Here is a 19,335-nt window from a genome sequence, read left to right as displayed (position 1 = left end):
ATTTCACTGAAACAACGTAACGGGCTCAAATATTCAAAACAGTGAAATTATCAAATTGATAATTTCACTGTTTGAAACATTGAAATTATCAGTTTTGATTTCACTGATATATTTCTATAAACCACCGAAAAGCATGTAATAAAATGATTTAGTATTATAAATGGATGCTTAACCTTTGCACTATCTGAGGTGATGAAATTGTCCTCCTCTGAATTTGGAAATGTGGGGTAATTTTCACCATAAATCTGCTGAAATCAAAACGGATAAGCCTGTGTCACCAGTAAAGAGTGAAGTCAGCAATCTGACCAGGCTCTATACTGTTAGTAGCTCAATTTTTGTATGATGATAATAAAAAACCTAGAATTTACAGCTGGGTAAATCCATTACAAAACTTCAGCAGGTTTATAGTTTATATAAAATTGCTAAATTTGAAAGTCAACCAACAATTTCTGAGGCCATGCTGTTGACATAAACAAGTCAAGTATTGCATATTCAAGTTAACAATTTCACAAGAATACAAGGTGGATGCCATTTACAATGTGTAAATAATTAAAAAGAAAACATTACACAAAAGATTTAATACAGGAAAATGTAAAAAGAAAACTTATGAATAGTTTGTAAATATATAAGTTATATTTGAAATTTAATCGTTGGTTTCATCTGTATATTTCCAGTGTTATAACTGTGAGGAAGAGGCCATGTACCACTGTTGTTGGAACACATCATACTGTAGTGTCAAATGTCAACAAGAACACTGGCACAAAGAACACAAACGTGTTTGTCGGAGAAAAAGATAAAAAAATATAACATTAACTTCACCAATATATTATTTTTAAATAGTTCAAAGTTCAATCTAACAGTGCTAAAGGTCAGTGACCTTGAGAGATCACTTGTCTATAAAATTAATATTAAAAAGTCAACGTCTCATGTTAGAGGTCAGATACATCAGAAAAGCCATTGTTTGAAAGAAATTCAGTAAATGACATTGAAAGGTTGTCATTACAATATGTAAAGGTATATGACCTTGAAAGGTCACTGTTTCAAGCAGAAAATGGCATTGAAAGATCACTGTTTTAATGGAAATGTGCCATTGACCTGCAAGGGTCACTGAACGAGAAGATGTCATTGTCTTTGAAAGGTCACTGTCTGAATGAATATTTGTCATTGAATGACCTTCATGTCACTGTAAAGGTCATGGCCATCTTAAAAGTGTGTGTGTGTGTTCAAGTACAACTAGTCAGCACAAAGTAGATGTCAACAGTGCTATTATGAGACTGTCCATTAAGATTGTTAAAAGTGATTTGATTACCCCATCTCTTACACAGAATTTCATTGTTGAAATCCTAAAATATATAAAAAGGACAGTTCTAGCATGTTTTATATTTTATAATGATTTTCTTTAAAATTGAAGTTTTGAAGTTCTATTTGGTTCTTTACATGTTTATTGGTAAATCCAAGTGATATATTTTGAGTGTTGAAGAATTAAAATTTGATAATCTTAATTATAAATCAAATATTTTACACCTAGCCACATAAATTTTTGACAAAGGATATAAAGACATAATGAAGTGCTTTGAATAGAGAAGGAATGTATTTAATATAGATGTTATCTAACTATTAATGTTGAATAAAGTTAGTTCTTGTATACATTTGTGAAAACGTTTTTCATAATTTAAATAAGGATATTGTAAATTATATTTTATAAAGAAATGATTTATTTTTTGCTGTAAAAATCAAGAATGAATCACTTTGCAGGCTTTTTTTTATATATTTTTTTTTAATTTTTGTTGTAACTCATTCAACATTGTAGACACATTTTCTCAAAATGAATGGTGAAGGTATTAGAAGACAAGTACTTTTAGATTCTTGAATGAACCAGTTTACAAATCATCCTCATGTTTGACCTCCATTTGTTTTATCTTATATTTAAAGTACATAACAGTGATGAAAAAAGTGATGAATAAGTCATTAAATGAAAATTCTATATTTAGAAATAATAGAAACAAAAGGAGAGAGAAAATTAGTGTACTTACAAAAGTAATGCTTGACCCATTTATTATTCCCAGTTTAAATAATAGACTTGCCATGATCTGAACTTTGAACAGTATATTAGTGAGTTCAGGAATTTCAGTATATGAATAAATTGAGCATCGAGTATTTGAAATTTTAGAGATGTTGGTAGAGGGAAATCGTTTTTGCTGTTTGCACTCGAAGAGTCAAAATATGTAAAGTTTAAATTATATTAAATACACCTGCTGCCTGTCTGTGTTTTTGTCTTTGTTATATATTCATGGCATCTATCACATTCATGTTTTCTGACACTTTATCTTAAATTTCAATAAAATTTTGTAGATAAGTTCAATTCTAGATCTATTTATGCAGGTTTATTATATGTATAGTTTTGTTTTTTAATTAAGATTCTCCGTCAGTTTGTACTTGCGTTAAGTTGTGTTTGTTTTCTTGAAATAGCGATGAGAAGGTGGGACTGTTACATTAAGACTTTATTGTTAAATAGTTTTATTGATTATTTATTGAGATATTGTTGTTTTTTTTCTCTGTAAGAGAAGATAAAACTCTCCGTGAATATAGGTGTACATTCAATTTTGCTTGTCATTTTTTATACATGATCTCTTTATGATTGTAAGATTAGTTTTGATTGAGAATTGATAGATGTTGTTTTGAATGAAGATATTTAATGTAATAATGATAAAATAGGGCTGTTTTATGTGTAACACATGGTGGATGTTATCTGTATTTAGGCGGCATTGATGTTGAACTGTTTGACTGCTAAATATTTATATTGGACAACACTGCTTTCAATTTGCAACTTTCTATTGTTATGTTAAGATGTTTTATATTTCAAAAAGATGTATTTTTAGCAATCATCTGTATAAAAGCCTGGTCAGACAGCAATGTTATTGGTTTTTTTTAGAGGTTTAGTTGATATTTCCTTCAGAGGTAAACATTTTTTTGGACTTGAGACATGTGCATGCTGAAATTGTTCCATACTGGTAGCATAGGCTAGTCTACAGTACCAGTATTCACATTCAGGGGTTTATAATCATATTTTATCACATAAACCACGGTGCACCCGAGTGTGATAAACCCATATAATACAAACAATATTACATTAGTGTAATAAAACTCACATGACATCATTTGCGTTATATACAAACATAGCCTTAAAGCGGGCTAATGTTGGCCTTTCACTATAGGCGTGTCAACCAAAAAAAAAAAAACTTTAACTGTAAACCATTCTTAAATTAATTATGTGATAAATAGAATAATATAATCATACAGATTCAGTTCTTGATTTATTGAACTTGTTGAATAAAACAATATTATGTTTACCAGAGGCTTGCATACAACTCGTTCAATCAGTTAAGTATTACATGTACACTCATTCAATATCCTCTATGTAAGGTTTAAACTTTATATTTCTGTCTGTGAAGGTTTCAAACATTTATTTCGTACATTCAGCCACATTCTCTATATTTAAATATATCATTATTTTATTAATGTGTTAAAATTGGAATGAATGATCATGTCACAGTAAATTTATGCTTGTCAATATTTATATTGTATATTTTTTGACTAGTTCATTATGATACAATTATTTTAGTATATTTAAAAGTCTAGTATTTGTTGAACTGATTGAGAAAGAAAAAAAAAGTCTTACATTTGTCTCAAATTGACATGAATTTGTCCAGTATATGGTAGATATAGTGATTATGTCTTGTTGCAAGAATCCATGGTGTTGTTCTGTTTGTTTTTATGATTTAAGATTATTTCTATATGTTGAATTCTTTGTGCAAGTAATAAGCCTATACATTGATAATGAGTGCTGTAAATTTTAAGAAATGAACCTGATTTCTTTTTAAATGCCCTTTAATGTAACTAAAGGCAGTTTATTGAAAAAATAATGAAGTTACCGCAGAAATTTTTATGGAGTGGCTATTTTCATCAATTGATGTTTGTTTCAAAAAAATATTTGCATGGTATTGGGTATGTCTTCTAACTATGGTATAACTAGGTACAAATCTTATGCAATTACTATATAATTATGTAGAATAAAAATTAGTCTTTAAGTGTGAACTTATGAACAGGGTCTGCAAGTGTTTAGGGTAATAATTACATGTATATGTATTGTTTAACTAACAAAATAATTTCTTGTAAAATTAAAAAAATGATATTCCTTACTACATGTTATATTTGATGTCATTATTTGTGCTATATAATTATATACATACACTTTGAACTTTATGACATTTGATCTCAGACATTGATTCTTATGGTCATTTGTCTCTTACCTCTTATACAGAGATTATACAGGATTATAGTCAGTCACTTGTGGAGAAGTTGGTAATCACTTGTTTGTTATCAGAAAAGCATTGTGAGATGGACTTACCACTGAGAATCGAAAATCTGATGTTTAAAATTTGCCTTAAAAAGCAACAGATAAAGACAAAACATAAATTAGTGTACACAGATGATGTATCAATTTGTGTCTTGTTTATTTATATCTTAGTTTAGGAAGTAATGAATTTAACCTGTATTTACAAGATCTATTACAGGCTAAATCATTTTTCTTTAGGACAATACAAGGAGGGTCTGGAATTCTCTTAATTGTTTAAAGATTTGCTTGGTCATATATTTTCCTACAATTTGAATAACATTTTTTTTGGCTTTTTTATCTGTATAATTGTAGTGATGTAAAATTTATTTCTTAATGATTATCTAAACTTGTTTTTATTGTATTTAAAATTTTATAGTGCTGTAAAAATTATGCTTAAAATTCTATGGCTTTAAAACAAAGTTATGTTAATATTTCTGAACACTTAAAAAAAGAATACATTTTATGCATGTATTTAATATGAAAGTGTATTTTTTGTTGTCAAAATGTTATGTTTAAACAGTCTTTTTATCTATGTCAACAGCGAGCTTTTGTTATGTGAATCACCAGTAGTTCAAATATAGAGGTGTACTATATTGCTGCCCCACCTGCCTTTCCCCCCCCCCCCTTCAAATTTCTTTTTTCTGTTTGCCTTACTGATTATGGTAACAATCTTGTTTATGGTCAAATATAAGAGTAATTGCCAGTTTTGGCATTTACATGTATGCTGGTGTTGGTACTGGTTTATTAGGGGGTTCTTTAAGAATAAATTTGTTGATAGGTAATCTTACATATTCCCTGAGGCTAAACAGACAATTTTATTTTGGAAGAGTAAAATAAATGTTTAAAACAATTCAGCAAATTCACATTGAAAGTTAACAAATTTAAGTAAGTCATTTGTTTCAAACTAGCAATTACAAATTAGAATGATAAACATGTGTGGTTAAGAACTTTTTGAAGGCACTGAATAGGTAAATTTTCTTTATATTTTATATTTACATTGTTTACATTTTATTTCTCAAGATTTGATTGCTACATAGATTGTTTCCTGGTTCATTCTTGTATGTCATGAAACCATGTGAATCATTTCTAGGTTCAGATGTATAATTTTCATGAAACCATGTGGATCAATTCTAAGTTTAGATGAACCATGTGGATCAAGTCTAAGTTCAGATGTATAATTTTCATGAAACCATGTGAATCAATTCTAAGTTTAGATGTATAATTTTCATGAAAACATGTGAATCAATTCTAAGTTTAGATGTATAATTTTCATGAAACCGTGTAAATCATTTCTAAGTTCAAATTTAAAAATTTTTATGAAACCATGCGAGTCACATTTTTAAAGTCATATGTATAATTTTCAGTGTTTTCTAAATAGACTTAAACACAGGGATGTTTACATTTTGTATGTTAATATCTGTTGTTTGGGGTGTGTTTTTTTTTCTTTGCTCTTCTGTTTTTAGCAATGTCATACATGTTAGTGAGTTATCTATTTGGGGTTAGGTTTGTTTTGTTCAGTGATTATAAGAAAGTTTCAGTAATCAAATTTAAAAAAAATCCCTTTTTTATTAAATAACTAAGGAGATGTGGAAATTAAAGTAAATGTTTACCTTTCTGGTATCATTACTACATGGGGAAAAAAAATCATAGACAAAGATGTAACAATGATTTTAATGAAATAAGTCAATCAACCTGACAGGTTGTTCATTTACATGTAAATTTTGGGAACAATTTTATTCAATTTTTAAACTCTTTTTTTTTTAATTGTTCTATCTTTCTTTGTCTTCTTTTTTTGTTGTTAATATTTGAAGAAAATTGGGGATAACATACTTTTTGCATCAATCTTTGTGTAATAATGGTTAAAGTTGTTTATACAACTTTATTTCTCATCAACATCTAAAGATGTTTACTTCAGTATTCATGCATACCTTTTGAGACATAATTTTTAGTCACCGATCAAGCACCAAGTGGTACAGGCTGTTCTGTGGATAGCTTTTGTTTGAGAAATTTATTGAATTAATCAATTTTTTTTCCTACTTTGAAGCTCTCGTTTTTATAGCGTCTCAGATATTTGCAAAACAAAAATTAATTTGTTTGGGGGTGTTTGTATATTTTTTGAACTTATTAAATATTTTACTATTACAGAGTTCTGGGTACAAAATGTGCATGTATATACAAATTGTATATTCTGTAAAATTATGATTATCATAAGAAGAAGCTTTCATTTGTTATTTTAATCAGCAATCTATATAAAATAAACGATGTTGTACAAATGCCCCCGTTTTTTATCAGGATATGTTTTTGTATTATATATAAAATTCCATACTTGTGGAGATGATCCTGATGATTCCTCATAGGCATTGTGGTGTCAATGTGTATTATATTTACATCAGTCAGAAATAAAGCCTAAAAATATATATCCCATCTTTGTTGTTCTTACACAATATCTTATATCATTTGTAAGCTCAGTATAAGAAAAGATCAGTCGTGGGAATTTGTATATGTGTGAAAAATAGGGAAAGCGCAACCTGGCTTCAAATAACATGTCTGAAGTCTGAAAAGATCAGTTGTGAAAATTTGTATATGTATATGTTGTCATCCACTGATGAAAAATTGGGAAAGCACAAACCGGCTTCAAATACTAGTAACAGGTTTTGCTGAATATGGTCTGTATTTGGCCCTTACGACAGATTTTAACTGTCATTGAGTTTACTCAAAGAGGTATAAATGAATAAAGTAAGGTGGTTTCTGTTTTCTAAACTTCATGAACAAAGTTTGTTTCTTGTCCTTTGATATGTGATAGGTATTGATTGGTCAAAATGAATGCAGCTGTTTTTAACTAAATCATGTCTATGATTTAAGGCTGAACACCACTAAATACTTATTTGATTGTCTCAACATATAACAGACTTCATATACAACCCTACAACTCACTTAAAATAACAATGTGTGAGATACTGCTTGCCAACTTTACCTCACCAAAATGGCAGTTAGAAAATTTGTGTGACTTAGTTAATTTAACTAACGTAATGTAACAACACACTTCAACAAAATAAATAAGGACATTTTCATGATGTTAGCTGTTTATTTAAAAAAAAATGTAATGAAACAAAAACAAACAAAAAAACAGAAAGAAGAGAACCATTGGACAATCCTACATTTACTTGAAAATACTAACATCAGAAATTTATTGGCAGGATATTTATCTCCAGAAGGGCATTCTCAAATGCGTTTTTGAATTTTCAGCACATACTCTTAGCTCTTAGCAGGTCCAAAACAGTTATTTCATCACTTCATGCAAATTTGCAATGATTTATGTAATATAAATCCGTGAAATTTGACATGAAAATTATTGCACTAGACTTGTATCTTATACTAAATAAAGACCTTACAATAAAGGAGTAAAAGTAAGCAAGTTCATAATGTCATAAAGCTTATGATCAGTTTTGTTTTGAAACGCTTACATTGTAACATTGCAGTCCGTTCATTTCAATATTTAGTAGCATTTTACCCATAAGTCGGTAACGCATAATAAATTATCCGTACTATAAACAATTTGATTATCGCTATGGGAACATGACGCTGATATCAATAATAACAATCTCATTACTGAAAATTAAACGGAATTATTTAAAAGAAATTTGAAAATAATATTTATTTGTAAATTTAAACGTTGAGAAATATTTTGTTGTTAAAGATAGTTTTCATACATGTGATATCAGTAACAATAACATAAACATGATGAAATATTGACAGATTTATGAAAAAGTAAAATTTCGTTCACTATTAGTTTTAGTTTTTATAAGTTGCTAGTTAATTGTCAATTTGGGAAAAATAACAAAAATGCCAGGAAAAACCAAAAAGGCGTTCGGGACGAAAAGACAGGAGATGGCACATAAAGCTGATAATTTATGCAAGCATAAATGCTGCCATTGTAAGTAAATTTACTTTTAATATGTTAATAGCGATTCAATTTCTTTCTAATTAACAGACAAGGTGCCCGTAGTTGAATAGGTTCGGATAATAAAGTGTCGGACACATGTTTAGACAATTTCCCATTGCTTGTAAGTGAACAAAATTAAATTTATCTCTAAAAATACTTATCTATTACTCCAATTCTTTAAAATGAGTGATTTACTTGCTGTGATATTTAAAATCAATATGAGTATTTGATTTATCTACTCCAATTACAAAGGTATACCATCCATTTCTCAAAACTTTACACTTGTCACAGTTCAGAATTGTTCATTTTTTAGGGGAGATAATGTGTAAGCGGCGAGACAGCTCAGTCTGTTGAGCCGCGGTACAGTATTCCGAGGGTTCCGGGGTCGAGTCCCGGTCAGGCTGCTCATTTTCTCACCCTTTCACCCTTTTATTGGCTAGTACTGGTTGGTTTTAATCAAACTAAAATAAGCTCTGTATAAATAAAACACCCCTGCACTTAAAGTCTGACTCAAAATAATCACTTTCTGATTTGGTGGTAAAACAAAACTTTGGATCAAAACACTATGCCCATTTCCCAAAGTATAATAATAATATGCCCACATACTGTAACGGAGGATAGAATCTGGGTCATCTCGGTCCCCCAGTCATCGCAGCCCTTTACCAACTTAGCATGGGTCAACTCAGCCAATAATTGTAATTTCATTACTAGTACATGTAAAGTTCACTATTATTACTTTTTATTTGTTTTCATCAAAACTTTCATTGTTCAACATTATCATGTTTATAATTATATAGACCTCTTCTCATGGATATTCAAAAGATTAATTTATGAAAGTATTTGAATTTGTACAGAGAGGAAGAATTTATAATTATATATGTTTTGTCTATTTTTTTTGTAGAAAATATCCTTCAAACAACATTGTTAAATTGTTATATTTAGTTACAAACAGTGTTTAATATTATTACATTTATTGTCACAAAATTCAATTAAAGGGACTCCACTGAGGTTTTTTGACATAACGTGACTGGAAATAATTTTTTTAGATTATTACTCCATTTGATGTAGATCTATACTTAACGTATGTGCCAAATTTCAGATCATTATCTCCCTCTGTTTTTCCAGAATAATTATTATAATAGTGATAAATGACCCAAAATTGAAAAGCGTTTAAACACTTTTCACTCAAATCGGACTGAGAATAGCACAAACGTATGATTTTCAATGTATTTCTTGTATATTTCTTGGTTATATTTTATTTATATTTCTGTTTTAAGTCCTCATGTTTATCTATGTGAAAAATTAAATTTTTATGTTTTTAGCCTTTAAACCTCAGTGGAGTTCCTTTAAAGACTTTATTATTTATAGACTAATCTGACATAAAACATCTTGAATGTATTGATAATTCTCTTCAAAACAAAGATAATTCAAACAAATTACACTGCCAATTTTTTCAATTTCTGTTTGTTAGTAATCATACCTCTGAATAATTTCATAGTTTAATTTACTTCTTAAAAAATAATCTATATCCTAATAGGTTTTTAATAGAGGACAGAGTTGGTATAGGGGCCCAATTGACCCCTTTACCCATGAAAAAAACTGTTTTCTGTTCTAATTTAAATGAAAATCCCCGTTTTTTAAAGTAGATAATTCTGAGTGTTTATGCTGTTTTTTAAATTTTTCATTTGAAACAAGAAGTTTTAAAACTGCTTAACTATTTTAAAAAGTTCACTAAAAAAAGGGGAGTGGGGATAAAGCGTGGAAAAGGGGGTATTATAAACACGATTTTAGAATATACTTTACCAGCACTTTAATATGACAGATGATGTTTTAATGGATAAAGGTAAGCTTTCATAGTGCATTTATGTTTGATGTGAAAGTGTTTGGACATTATGTATCTACTAATGGGTATTTAAAAAGCTGTCCTTTTGTTTTCCTGTTGTTTTTAGCTCACTTGAGCATATGCTAAGGGTGAGCTATTAGGATCACTCTTCGTCCGTCGTCTGGCGTCCGTCGTACGTCGTCCGTTGTCCGTTCACACTTTTAAAACAACATCTCCTCTGAAACCATAAGGCAAATCATAATGAAACTTCACAGGGATGTTCCTTGTGTGAAGCCTTAACAAAGTTGTTCAAAGAATTCCATTCCATGCAGAACTCTGGTTGCCATGGCAACCAAAAGAAAAAACTTTAAATATCTTCTTCTAAAAAACCCAAAGAGCTAGAGCTTAGATATTTGGCATGAATCATCTTCTAGTGAGTGTCTACCAAGTTTGTTCAAATAAAAGCCCTGGAGTCAAAATTGGCCCCGGCCCAGGGGTTCATTTATTTACTCTATATGCATATTGTAAAAACTTAAAAATCTTCTTTTAAAGAACCCAAAGAGCGAGAGCTAAGATATTTAGCATGAAACATGTTCTAATGGATGTCTACCAAGTTTGTTCAAATAAGAGCCCTGGGGTCAAAATTGGCCCCGCCCTGGGGGACATTGATTTTCCTTATATGTGTATAGCAAAAACTTAAAAATCTTCTTCGGAAAAACCCAAATAGCTAGAGTGTAGATATTAAGCATGAAACATCTTCTAGTAAGTGCCTACAAAGATTGTTCAAATAAAAGCCCTGGGGTCAAAACTGGCCCTGCCCCAGGGGTGTCATTGTTTTTAAATATATGTGTAAAGCCCCCCACTAAGTACAAACATATTTTGTTCTACCTATTTTTCTTTTAGCAATGTTAGAGCATTTCCAAGCCATTTTAAAGAAACAGAATTATTCTCCCTATTGTTCTTTTAGCCATGTTAGAAAATTTTCTAGCCATGTAATATAAATCGAATTGTACTCCTCATTTTCAGCCACTTTTAACCTTATAGACAGTACTGTACTTACCAAAGATTGTCAACATTAGTACAGTATTAATATGACCTGACTTGTAAAAGATATTAAGCATTATATATACATACTGATTATGCCCCCATTTCGAAGAAAAGGGGGTATATTGCTTTGCACTTGTCGGTCCGTCGGTCCGTAGACCAAATGGTTTCCGAGTGATAACTAAAGAACCCTTAGGCCTAAGAACTTCAAACTTGGTATGGTGATTGGTCATGACCAGTAGATGACCCCTATTGATTTTTGGGTCAAGGGGTCAAAAGGTCAAGGTCACATTGACCTTGTAAGCAAAAACGGTTTCCGATCAATAACTAAAGAACCTTAAGGCCTAGGGAACCCTTAAAACTTGGTATGGGTTGATTGCGTCATTGACCAGTAGAATGAAACCCCCTATTGATTTTGGGTCCCAAAGGTCAAAAGGTCACATTGACCTTGTAAGCCCAAAAAAGGTTTTCCGACAATAATGAAGAACCTTAAGGCCTAGGAACTTCCAAAACTTGGTATGGTGATTGGTCATGATCAGTAGATGATCCCTATTGATTTTGGGGGGGTTCAAGGGGGTCAAAGGTCAATCACATTGACCTGTAAGCAATAACAGTTTCCGATCAATAAACTAAAGAACTTTAAGGCCTAGGAACTTTCAAAACTTGGTATGGTGATTGGGTCATTGTCAGTAATGACCCCCAATTGATTTTTGGGTTCAAAAGGGGTCAAAGTTTTCAAGGTTCACAACCTTTTAAGCAAAACGGTTTCTGATCAATAACTAAAGAACTTTAAGGCCTAGGAACTTCAAACTTGGCATGGTGATTGGTCATGATCAGTAGATGACCCCTATTGATTTTGGGTCAAGGAGTCAAAGGTCAAGGTCACATTGACCTCTTGGGTAAAAACGGTTTCTGATCATTAACAAAAGAACCCTTAGGCCTAGGAACTTCAAACTTTGTATGGTGATTGGTCATGACCAGCAGATGACCCTATCGATTTTGGGGTTAAGGGGTCAAAGGTCAAGGTCACATGACCTTGTAGGTAAAAACTATTTCCGATCAATAACGAAGAACCCTTAGGCCTAGGAACTTCAAACTCGGTATGGTGATTTGTCATGACCAGCAAATGACCCCTATTGATTTTGGGTTAAGGGGTCAAAGGTCAAGGTCACATTGACTTTGTACATGTAGGTATAAACGGTTTCCGATCAATAACGAAAGAACCCTTAGGCCTAGGGACTTCAAATTTGATATGGTGATTGGTCATGATCAGTAGATGACCCCTATTGATTTGGGGTCAAGGGGTCAAAGGTCAAGGTCACATTTACCTCTTAGGTAAAAACGGTTTCCGATCAATAACTAAAGAACCCTTAGGCCTAGGAACTTCAAACATGGTATGGTGATTGGTCATGACCAGTAGATGACCCCTATTGATATTGGGGTTAAGGGTCAAAGGGCAAGGTCACATTGACCTTGTAGGTTAAAAATGCTTTCAAATCAATAACTTAAGAACCCTTTGGCCTAAGAACTTCAAACATGGTATGGTGATTGGTCATGACCAGCAAATGACCTATTTATTTGGGGTCAAGGGGTCAAAGGTCAAGGTCACATTGACCTTGTATGTTAAAATGGTTCCCGATCAATTACCTAAAAACGCTTAGGCCTAGGAACTTCAAACTTTGTATGATGATTGGTCGTGACCAGCAGATGACCCCTATTGAGTTTTGGGTCAAGGGGTCAAAGGTTAAGGTCATGACCAGTAGATACTTGATAACCCTTATTAATTGTTTGATCACTGGGTCAGAAGTCATGCATAATAACCTTTTCACATGACTAATTGGCTGCTGATAGGGGGCATACATGTTTTACAAACATATCTTGTTTTTATTGTAATTGTTATTGAACAATAATATATATAGTATTTTATCACTGCCGCCCTTCTTGTTAAAGATATTCAACATAAGTTCAGTATAACATATGATCTTACTTTCAGTGTTTCGAGCATTTGATGTTGACAATGATGGTTATATAAGTGATGATGAATGGGTCATTGGAATGTCAATCTTCTTAAAGGGAACCATTGATGAACAATCCAAGTGTAAGTTGAATTGTATTTCTTAACATTTTTTGTAAAGCACATAAAATCAAAATAATGGTAAATATAATTTATTAGAGGAGCATGCCTCCAGATTCCTGCTTATTTTCATGAAGATTTTGAAAATGTATTAAAAAAATAAAATATTGTAAAGCTGACAAAGAAAATAATATGCACATTGCAAACGGAACTTACAACCCATGTTAATTACCAAAAAGAGGTCAAAATATGCAAAATTAGCCCTGACTGTGTTAGTAACGCAGTAAAAATATGGTGAAAATTACTGAAAAATCGACCATTTATCGCAAATAACATGGAAATTATTACTTTTGTCTTCAGTCTTTTTACTTTTCATAAAACAAAACATTTTTCTCAAGTTTGATTTTCTTGAAATATTTTGGCTCATCTGGAGGCATGCAGCTTTAAACACCGGCTTAAGAGTCATATAAATTGTTTTAATTTTTTTCATTCTTGCTATTTCAGTTTGTTTTTCTGTTTACTCAACACGAGGTGAAGATGGTTATATCTCAAGAGAAGAAATGTTCCTCATGCTGAAAAATTGTCTTGTTCAAGTAAGTTCATTTTAAAGATTATAAGCTTAAATCCAATAGTCTGAATATCTTGGTATATCTATTTTGAAAGTGAAAAAATTTTATTTTGGCTCCTGATCTTATTACTCAATAGCATGATATTTCACAATTATTAAAACTTTGGCTCAAAAAGTCTTCCTGTATACTCGTGGATAAAAGGCCTCCTATGTAGAACACGAATACACCTATACAATTTGCCAGGTTTATAAGACAGTGTTCATGAAACTACTTCAAACTTTCTTTCCCAAAAATTTGTCTATGCCTGACCACCCGGAGGGCCCCCATTTTTCCCCTGTGACTGGGAGTATTTAAATTTAAAAATGTTTATGTAAAAAAATTTCTTAAATCAGATTTGAAAAATTTCACTCAATCGTTAAAAACAAAACACATATTTTTTTCCCATATTTGTATTTCAATATTTTCTGGGTTTCTTTGGGTTTCAGCACCAAAAAAAGAAGGGTGTGAAAATGCAGAAAATTTTTGGGTTTAAAACTTCACTCAAAAAATGGGAGTTGGGAAAAAATAAGAAATTTTAACCCTATTTTTTTAAGCAAAAGTAAATTCCCAAAATTTAAAAACTCACATAGCTTATGTTGTATAAAAGGGTTAGTCTTTAATTGGGGTTTTAAAAAGTTCAGTTGCAGTTTTTAGGGGTTTCACATTTTTTAAAAATGAGTCACCAAAAAAATGTTTCAATTTCTGTACAAATAAAAAACAAAAGTTTGTATTTTAATATTTCCCGACTTTCATTATATTGATAGTGTTTTACTCACTTATTTAAAATATGTGTTTTATCACACACATGGATTAATTCATATTAAGCCAAATTTCCCTTTGGAAAAGGGCATTTTGTATCTATTTTAAAAAACCCAAAATTAAACCTTTACTCCCTGTATGGGGCCCTTTTAAACCTTGGGAAGGGCAGTTTTTTGGGAATTTTTTAATGATTTGTGCTTTTTAAATTTGGGCCTTTTTAAAAATTGGTTATTTTAACCCAAAGGATTATTTCATACTTGGACAAATAAAACCTTTTGGGCAAACCTTCTAAAATTTTAACTGGGCCTTTATTTTTAAAAGGGCCTTATCAAACAAAATCAAATTATAAATTTAGTTTTTAGTTTCATAATTTTGATATATACAGGTTTTTATTCATAAAACAACACTTGTTTTCTAAAAGGACATGAATAAAATTTTAGATATGACCATTAACCTTTTACCCCATGAGCATATTGCGAAAAATGGCCGTTTTCATTGAAAAGCCTCCTGTAACAAGTTCAAACTGCTATGAAACTATGAAAAATGCTTCAATACTAATGAAACTTGGCACAAATGTTGACTACACCATAGCCTCTTTAACAGCGTGCTCAATGGTAAATTTCCTGTTACCATGGCAACGGGGGGACGTCTCAAAATTGCCAAACAACACTATTTCGCATTGTTTTTTTCCATCAAAACTGATTTCAAAGTGCTGCAACTTCTCAATGGATTGACATAGAGTAAAAGCCTTTTCAGCGTAGGTAACTTGTTACCCAAAGATCAACCTGAGGCCATTTTTAGCCTGTCACATGTCCAAAATTTTCTTGGCGATGAGGGGGACTCCGCCCCCCTTCAAACCCCCCAAACAGAAGGGGGCACATCCCCCTTCTGGCAACTCCCTGATGTAATATTTGGATGGGGGACGGCGCCGAAAAAGTGGTCACTTTTTTTACCAACATTTCTCAAACGAATAACAGTGTTTTGGGGCCTAAATAGGGCCTTTTTTCACTGTTTGAGGCCTCAAAAAAGGGGGGGCAAAAAGCCGTCGAAACACGCTTATATAAGGGAAAAGGTTAAATGACCTTGACAATCAAGGTTAGATGATTGAAATTATTTTTTATTTTCTTAACTTTGTCATTTATTTATGGAAATGATTCATACATAGCATGACTAGACAAACCTATTAAAATAAAAAAAAATTTTAAAAACTTAATTTTTTTTCTTTAATTTTCTTTTTAAAGATTTGTTTAAATTATTTGTTTGCTTTTAGAAAAAGTACAAAAAAGTCAAGCATTGCCCCCACCTTATGATGGCTATTGTTATGATAATACATGCTTTATACATAAACTAGAAAAGATCATCACTCAAATTTTGCTTTTACTCTAACTTCGAACAAAGACCTGATTAAAAGTATATAATTTTATTTGAAATATTTGCTACATATGACTTATTTAAGTCCCAGAAATCTTTGAAGTATCATAAAAGTAAATCATTTGAAGGGACACATTATTCAAAAACGAAAGTGATAAAATGGTTTAATTGATAAATATACCCATTAAATCTCATTTATGTTAATGACCGTTAATTACTGTTGGAGTGTATCCAAGCGTTATAAGCCTGCCAGTATGATATAGTATTTTGATGTAACTGAACACTGTCCTACGGGTTGTTACACTGTGTACTGCATTACGCTTTGTTAGGTCAACGTTTGTCACACCTCTTTATAAAACACAAATGCTGTACTATATTTGGGAAATTAATTGGTAATTAGATCTACTTTTGGCATTTTTTTCTTTATATTTATCTTGAGAACAAAGAATTCATATGTAACAAAAGTTGTATTTTAGTGCATATTGTAAATGATGATTATTTTTAAAGTGCATGAGCTTGAATGGTGAACATATGCTATACGATATTATAAATTACAGTTCATTAATACTTCTGAGCTCTCTATTATCAGATTTAGCCCATAACCTAGAACAGAAAATATTTTTTTTTTGCTACCAGATTAAAGCCTGGTTAGCCTGTACTTTCATGCAGTCTTAGATCAGACACTAATGCTGTTGGTAGCTCATTTCTTACATGACTAATAGTATACATATTGCATTATAACTGAGAAACAGGATAGATAAAGGTTACACTAATATTTCTTACAGGACATAGACCATGATGGTAAGGTGTCTGTAGAAGATTACAAACAAGCCGTCAGACAAGAAACACTACTCATTGAAGCTTTGGGACCATGTCTTCCCATCCCTAGGGTAAATTTTTACCTTTATTCAGGATAATTTTGTGTTCATATAAAAGTGTCTGTAATGATATCATACAAACATCATTATGACAGCAGTTCTCAAGAGTTAAATAGAGGAGGAACTGGCTCCTATAGTAAAGATGAGGATGCCTTATACGATTTTAGTGTTTGCAATTAATTGTTGATTTTGTAAAGAAAGTAAAAAAAAAAAAACAGTTTAAATTTTTCAAAAAGAATGTAATTAATTTCAAGACTTAGGAATAGAAATACTCTCGGGTTTAAGTCAAACCAACACTGTAAAGGACACATCATGGTGAGTTGGTGATATCTTCAGCTTTATTGGGGATAGAAGACCTCAGGTGCCCCTAACTGCATTATTTTTAGACACAAGAGGGCATTTTAGTTAGAACCAAAGACCTTCTGAAGCTAGCTTGATAGGTTCCTGACATTAAACAATCGGCAGTGTCTGTAGCAGTATTTTAAATCTACAGCAGTTATATAAGGGGATGCAGAAATATGCATGGTTCAAGGGGGCAAGTTTCTTTGCTAGAGCTGTATTTTTCATCATGTTTTAAGGCTTTACCTTGTAATTTTACGTCATTGAATTAACGAATTAATCATTATCTTTGAATATCTTTTAGTTTAAACAAAAAGGTCTATTTATCAGTAAATAAATCACCAATGTCATTCCATTTTATCGCTGCACCATATAAACCATTGCACATCAGTCTTGTTCTATTTTCAGTGTAAGGATACATTTTTGGAGTTGATAGCAGACGACAAACACAAGCACAAGTGAAAAAGGGCGGGAAATGCCACTCAGGGCATTTAAGAACATTATTGCTGAGAAAATGAACTATTTCAGTCACCTCTATCATGATCATTATCATCAAAATCATTGACAACAAAAATTGTTATAGTGGATCAGAACAGAATTGAACAGGCCTTTTAATCAAGTTATTAATAAATTATGAAATTGTATTAAAAATATATGCTGTTGGTAATAATATATGTGTGATGTGTATAGTTTATACAATTGTTTCCAAAATACTCTTGTATGTTCTTTATAGATGTATATTTTGTTGAGAAAATTTATAATTTATTTAAAACATTTTTTTTTGGAATATCTTAAGGAGTTGTCTTTTTTCAGCTTTTAAATTGTATTGAATTAGTAATTAAACAACATAAATTTTCATTCAAATTATGTTTGCCAAAATTTGGTGTGGCTTGCCTGTTTTTTGTGTTTTTGTTTTGGCTTTTTTTTTATCAGGGGAATCTTATTTTGACATTTCAGTTGTAATTAAAGGGGGCAAGTATCTTTGCTAGAGCTGTATTTTTCATCATGTTTTAAGACTTTACCATGTAATTTAACGTCATTGAATTAATGAAGTATCATTGTCCTGGAATATCTAATAGTTTAAACAAATAGGAAATTATAGCCCTTTATAGTGAAGGTAGGAATTTTGATAAAAGGTGTATAACAGTTACTGTATTCTGAATGGAATATTTAAGTGATTTTCCCTTATTAGTACAATTAACTATGAACTATTTTAGATAAATCATGCACTTAGCTTTAGGTCTTCAAAATCCAAAATTATTACATGTATCTATTATAAATTTATTTTTAAAAACAGTCAAACCTATGAATAAACATGTTTTAGGAAACGCCAGTTGTGGGCATTCATATACAGATGACCTGTTTTCAATTTTGTTCTAAATAGTAAATGGCATTTTTCAAAGAATGGCCATTGTACAGATGTTTTTAATATATAAAGAGATGACTACTTGCACAGGTTTGACTGTATTGTAAACTTAGTCTATTTTACCAAAATGTAAACTTACTCTGTCAAAATGTACATTACTTAGACTTTTAAGTAGATAGGTTAAGAATATATTAATACTCAACTCCTTGATATTTAGAATATGCATTGTATTTTGTTAACCCTTGATCTGCTGGAACCTATGTGACTCTGTGGTTGTGTGGTTATGGTAGCTAACTATTAGCCTTTTGCCTTCTCACTACTGTAGGTTGGAATCCCACCTGGGACTTTTTGATTCTTTCATATGAGGAAGCTATCTGACTAGCCTATGGAAGGTCGATGATTCTACTCTAGTGCCTGCCTGTATCTGAAACATCTGCCAGTTGCATTGGACTTTTATAGTGACATGTGACTTAAAGTCTAACCAAAAAAACATGGACAAACATATATTTGCTTGAACAGTGGAGTGATTAACCATTGTCACACTTAAAGAGCCTAGTGAGCTTGCACCCATGCAATGTAATCTGATTTATTTTTCTTTTCTTTTTACTATACTGTATAGACAGAATTCCAGTACAAGTGTTACAAATTTACTATTTGACTTTTGATAAAAATTGCATAGACATGAATTCTTTCAGGTACTGTATAACTGTTAGGTTAGATTTCTCTCATAGCAGT

At 31.3% G+C, this 19,335-nt stretch overlaps 2 protein-coding genes across 2 annotated transcripts in view; both read left to right on the top strand.

Annotated features, from left to right (window-relative positions):
- Window positions 1-6,813, top strand: part of LOC132741956 (zinc finger MYND domain-containing protein 11-like) — a 32,592-nt gene extending 25,779 nt beyond the window's left edge. Inside the window, 1 exon segment of the mRNA XM_060730230.1 lies at window positions 675-6,813. Coding sequence (XP_060586213.1) covers window positions 675-797 — 123 coding nt within the window. The 3' untranslated portion in view covers window positions 798-6,813.
- Window positions 6,814-10,117: 3,304 nt separating this feature from the next.
- LOC132741952 (calaxin-like) lies at window positions 10,118-17,696 on the top strand. The gene is made up of 5 exons (XM_060730226.1): window positions 10,118-10,182; window positions 13,199-13,303; window positions 13,784-13,872; window positions 16,803-16,907; window positions 17,643-17,696. Exons 1-5 carry the CDS (start codon window positions 10,155-10,157, stop codon window positions 17,694-17,696), a joined length of 381 nt encoding a protein of 126 aa, XP_060586209.1. The 5' UTR covers window positions 10,118-10,154.
- The last annotated feature ends 1,639 nt before the right edge of the window (window positions 17,697-19,335 follow it).

Source organism: Ruditapes philippinarum, unplaced genomic scaffold (genome assembly GCF_026571515.1).
Source record: "Ruditapes philippinarum isolate M1 unplaced genomic scaffold, ASM2657151v2 ctg6016_1_1_1_1, whole genome shotgun sequence".
NCBI lineage: Eukaryota > Metazoa > Mollusca > Bivalvia > Venerida > Veneridae > Ruditapes > Ruditapes philippinarum.
The sequence above is the reverse complement of the archived record's forward strand: the minus strand, read 5'-3'. Positions and strand labels throughout refer to the sequence as shown.

What these genes read in the sequence shown, in the direction of transcription:
- LOC132741952 (XM_060730226.1), top strand. Translation starts at nt 10,155, where the DNA reads ATGACAGATGATGTTTTAATGGATAAAG. An exon ending in TGATGTTTTAATGGATAAAG is followed by an intron (nt 10,183 to 13,198) that starts GTAAGCTTTCAT and finishes TCTTACTTTCAG; the next exon opens with TGTTTCGAGCATTTGATGTT. An exon ending in CATGTCTTCCCATCCCTAGG is followed by an intron (nt 16,908 to 17,642) that starts GTAAATTTTTAC and finishes TTCTATTTTCAG; the next exon opens with TGTAAGGATACATTTTTGGA.